At 36.5% G+C, this 5,498-nt stretch overlaps 1 protein-coding gene across 1 annotated transcript in view; it reads right to left on the reverse strand.

Annotated features, from left to right (window-relative positions):
• The window catches only part of MORC1 (MORC family CW-type zinc finger 1), a 193,247-nt gene that overhangs the window by 167,555 nt on the left and 20,194 nt on the right, over positions 1-5,498 (reverse strand). The window contains exon 2 of the mRNA XM_019651169.1: positions 3,628-3,662. Coding sequence (XP_019506714.1) covers positions 3,628-3,662 — 35 coding nt within the window. The remainder of the gene's footprint in view (positions 1-3,627; positions 3,663-5,498) is intronic.

A 5,498-nucleotide genomic window follows, 5' to 3' on the forward strand; every position in this document is an offset into this window, starting at 1 on the left:
ATAAAAAACAGAAAAAATACATCATGACTTTTCTAGCAACTATACACACACACACACACACACACACACACACACACACACACACACACACCACGAGAGAGAGGTGCTCTATCTACCTGGTTCTGTTTCTCTCCAAGCTCATCTCTGGTCACCCCCTGCCCCACCCATACTGCAATCTTCTACTTCCACACAAATAATCCCCTTGAACTAAATCTTGAGTATCTCAAACATTTTTGTAACTCCATCAGTGTTCTAGGTTCTCTCCAGGTCAAGCCACTGCACACACCTCCTCTTTGCCCCTCTATCCTTGACTCACCAGTCTAAGGTCTCGTTTCCATTTAAGTCTTTAATTCATGTAAGATTTCTTCCAGGAAGCTTCCCTAATCCTTCCATGTAACCAGGTGCCCATAATGGGTGTTTTCTTTATAATTTGCGTTCCCCACCTTTCATAGTATATTTAAATACCTGTTCACATATCTATTTCTCTCTCAAATTGTTAGTTCTTACAGTTTTTAGAACACAGTTGCAGCAGGGATATGATGAAAACTACGGTCCCTCCACCCATAAAAATATAGATATGCACTGTATTTCCCATGGACCCCTGTGGGATGCAAGTCCTTAAAATCAGGTACAGTGTGCAATCAGCACCTGCCCAGTGCCTACCACTTGGTAAGCACTCAAAAAAACATGTATTAATGCATACCCATGTTTACAAAAACTAATACATACAGATAAAACACCCTTGGCTAAATATATATTTAATTTGAATTTTACATCTCTCAAATTAGTTGAAGAAAACCTAAGACTCGAGAGTATTCAGGGGCCTCAGTAAATAATTTGAAAACTAGCCCAATGCTTAAATTAACTATGCATCCCCATATTCTATAGGTTGGTGTATAAGCCCTTGCCCTGGTTTGTTTGTTTGTTTGTTTTTGTTTTTAAGGGAAAATCAGTTTGCTCAGTTTATGTCTGTATTATGATTTGCTGTAATAAAAAATAAATTATAACATGAATAGGTAGTTTAAAATTTAAAAATCGTAAGTTCAGTTTTTCACAAAACACATATAATCTAAAGAAATAAGTGCCATTTTGAACTCAAACTGCAGAGATTGTTTTTTATTTGTTACGACAATAATAGGTGCTAGAGAAAGTGAGGTAAATATGTCATGTCCTGCTGGTGTCCTGCCACAGACATAAAAGAACATAATGTGCGAATTCTGATTACATTTGTTGACTTTGTGATTCCAGATAATTCCTCTCAATTCTTCATCATAATATGTGTGCTCTGAATGAAATGCAGCTTAAATCTGTCCTGCCTTCTCCATTTCAAGGACAACTGCCCTAGTTGAAATTCTCATAAAATCTTACTTAGGTCATTTCCATAGTTCCACCTTCCTGCTATCTCTTCTTACATATTTCTATAGACTGTCCTTTATGTTATTGCTGGAGTATCTTTAAAAAAGAAAAAAAGCACATTTTTAGTTTGCCAAATGACATTGCTCTAAGTCAGCGGTTCTCAACCTGGGGGTGGAGACCCCTTTGGGGGTCGAATGACCCTTTCACAGGGGTCGCCTAAGACCATCGGAAAACAAAAAGATATTTACATTACGATTCATAACAGTAGCAAAATTACAGTTATAGAGTAGCAAAGAAAATAATTTTATGGTTGGGGGTCACCACAACATGAGGAACTGTATTAAGGGGTCGCAGCATTAAGAAGGTTGAGAACCACTGTTCTAAGTTCTTCAATGGTCCACTGTCTACAGGAAAATATCCCCTTAGTGTGGTATTCAAAGTGCATATCCATTTGGCTCTAACACTTAGCTCTAGTCAAACTAGCCTAGTCATTGTTCCCTGAATGCTTTTTCCCCAAGTATCTGCATGGCTCACTCTCACATCATTCAGATCTTTGCTGGTAAATCACCTATTTAGGTGATTTCCCTTATCATGCTGTGAAAAATAGTGCATCTTGCCCAGCACTCTCTGTTCTCTTACCCTGCTTTATTTTTTTCCTTTCCACACTTATCATTGCCTGGTGAATTATGTATTCGTTCATTTCTTTACTATCTATCTTAGAATGCATGTTCCATGAGCACACAGACTTAATCAGATATTTTGGACTGCTCTATCCCTGGCACCTAGAATAATTACTTGGTTTATTCAAAATAGGTCCTCAATAAATTATTATTGAATAAATGAATGAATCCCTGAACTAGTCTACCTCTGTTCTTTTTCTCACAGTAATTCCTCATACAGGAATATTCCTTTCTTCCTACACTGCTTCACAAAAATCACATCTATATTTGAAGTCCTAGTTCTATAATACGAGGCATACTTTCTCTGTGTTCCCACCATACTTTGAGTTTCTCCTGAGCAAGAGATGCTTATTCTATTTGACTCTAAATAGTTGGATATGTAAGGGAAGACCACTTTTTCTCCATTACTACTGTTTCCTTCTCTGTGGAATGGGATTCAATTAGTGTTAGCAAAGGGGCCCTTCCCTGTCTCTTGAGCACTTTCCCCTGTAGCAGTAAGCTCACTCATCTGACTGGCAATTTAGGGAGGCTCTGTTCAGATCTCTTGTGGTCCTTCTTGGGAGTGAGCTGCCTGCACAGCATGAGGTCCGCTTCGCTCTCCCCAGGGCACTCCAGCTCCCAGAGGAAGCCTGACTCCACTGGGGGACAAGTGGCTGGTTCTGAGGTGTGACCACCAAGTCTGCTAGCCCTTCACACTAAGCTGCAGACTCCGGCCCGGCTCTTATCAGTAGTAGCAAAGACCGACTCTCTTGTTTTATTTCTCGCTTTTCAGAACTTGGAGAATAGAAAAAGAAGAACAGTGTCATGTATTATGTTCCCTCAGGTCTCTCAAAATGTCCATGTCTTCCTCCCTTATGAACCATAAACATCCACCAGGCACAGGATCAGAAACTCTTAGAAAACTGAATTGAACTGAGTTGCTTTTTAAATACAGATATGGATTTATATCACGGAACATATTCTCTTGCCTGTGACCAATAGCCAATATTTACAAGGGATCTGACACAATTGGGGATAAGGATCAGTTTTAACACCACAGGCATCTCTCTAGGGAGTTTTTACTACATGGCTGGATCCAAAAACCTAACTTCATTTGCATCATATTCTAGTGCAATGAACTAGTAAGTGCAATAATTGGTGACTAAAAATGAAGTTAATGAAGAAAACGTATTTGGTTTGAATTTTACAGCACTCGAACATTCACACTGCACATTCGCTTATGCAGTTTAAAACTGTGATAAGTTTAGAATGATGTACACTTAATTATGAAAAGCCATTAAGTTTAATATGCTTTTTAAAGTAAAACTGTTTTCTCGTGGCAGACAAATTGACTGTTCCAAATCACTCTAATGCTTTCACAAAACCCTGAAAGATCTAATTTTGTAAATGAGTCCTCTAACAAATGAACAATTTCACTTTTGCAGTGTACTTTTCTCCACCTGGCTCCCCACAGGGTCACTGCATTCACAAAGTGCTTAGATTACATTAAAGATCTATAGAATGGGGTTTGATTTCATGAAATAAAATACAAGCAAAATATCTGCAGGCTTTTCCATTAGAAAAAGAAAAAGAAGAAAGCAAATCTGCTCACCTGAAAACACATCAAGTCTTGCAGCCCCTGCATCTCTGGAAACAATATAAAAATATCATTACTTCAATGTGAAATTATGTTTTTTTAAAAATATATTAATCTGAATTGCTTAGGTGAAGTATAACCTATTGTCAAATAGCAAACAATAGAGAAATCAACTTAAATTGCTTCAAAAACAGCTTAATTACTAAAATGTTTCACTCTGCATTATATACTAAGACCTATGATCAATCACTCATTATTTGTTGCAAAGCCTAAAATTCAGATATCTAAGAGAAGAGATGGAAATTAATGGTAGTTTCACAGAAAGCTCAATGAAATACATTGAATATTTTTTAAAAAAACTAGTTGGGAGAATAATACAGAAGTCAGAGAAAGATTTCATTATATATTTTAGTTTTAAAAAAGGTGAAAAGACAAATTATTAATACTAAGTAATATGTGCTGTATGATCACATTTTTAAGAACATATATAGTATATATGTGCTTATCTATAGTAAAAGAAATCAAAAGGTAACAGTGGCTTTCTCTATCTCAGAGGTTGGCCAAATCTGGCCCACAAACTGTTTTTGTAAATTAACTTTTATTAAAACACAATCAGAGCACAAGGAAGGAGATAATAAAGACCAGAATGGAAATAAACGAAATAAAGACCAGAAAAACAATACAAAAGATCAACAAAACCAAGAGCTGGTTTTTTGAGAAGATAAACAAAATTGACAAGCCCCTAGCTAGACTCATCAAAAGAAAAAGAGAGAGGGCTCAAATTAGTAAAATCAGAAATGAAAGAGGCGAAGTAACAACAGACTCCACAGAAATACAAAAAATCTTAAGAAATTACTATGAGCNTCCACAGAAATACAAAAAATCTTAAGAAATTACTATGAGCAATTATATGCCAACAAATTTGACAATCTGGAAGAAATGGATAATTTCCTAGAAGCATACAACCTTCCAAAGCTAACTCAAGAAGAAACAGAAAATCTGAATAAACCAATTACAACCAAGGAAATCGAATCAGTAATCAACAAGCTCCCAACAAATAAAAGCCCGGGGCAAGATGGCTTCACAAGTGAATTTTACCAAACATTCAAAAAAGAATTATTACCTATTCTCCTCAAACTATTCCAAAAAATCCAGAAGGACGGAAGGCTCCCAAACTCTTTCTATGAAGCCACGATCACCCTGATCCCAACAACAGACAAAGACAGTACAAAAAAGGAAAATACAGGCCGATATCTCTGATGAACATAGATGCAAAAATCCTCAACAAAATCTTAACAAACAGAATTCAGCAATATATTAAGACGATCATACATCATGACAAGGTGGGTTTCATCCCTAATATGCAATGGTGGTTCAACATCTGGAAATCAATTAATGGGATATACAACATCAACAAAAATAAAAATAAAAATCATATAGTCATATTAATAGATGCAGAAAAAGCATTTGACAAAATACAGCAGCCATTTTTGATAAAACTCTAAGCAAAGTGAGAATAGGGGGATCATATCTCAACATAATAAAGGCCATATGTGATAAACCCACAGCTACCATCATACTCAATGGGGAAAAGCTAAAACCATTCCCTTTAAGATCAGGAACAAGACAAGGCTGTCCACTTTCTCCACTTCTATTCAACATAGTCCTAGAAGTTCTAGCCACAGCAATCAGACAAGAAAAATAAATAAAAGGCATCCACATTGGCAAGGAGGAGGTAAAATTGTCATTATACACAGATGACATGATACTATACAGAGAGGATGCCAAAGACTCCATCATAAAGCAGTTGGAACTAATAGACAAATTCAGTAAGGTAGCAGGATACAAAATCAATACTCAGAAATCAGTTGCATTTGTATATACCA

This window comes from Hipposideros armiger, unplaced genomic scaffold, assembly GCF_001890085.2.
Source record: "Hipposideros armiger isolate ML-2016 unplaced genomic scaffold, ASM189008v1 scaffold_154, whole genome shotgun sequence".
NCBI classification, from domain to species: Eukaryota; Metazoa; Chordata; class Mammalia; order Chiroptera; family Hipposideridae; genus Hipposideros; species Hipposideros armiger.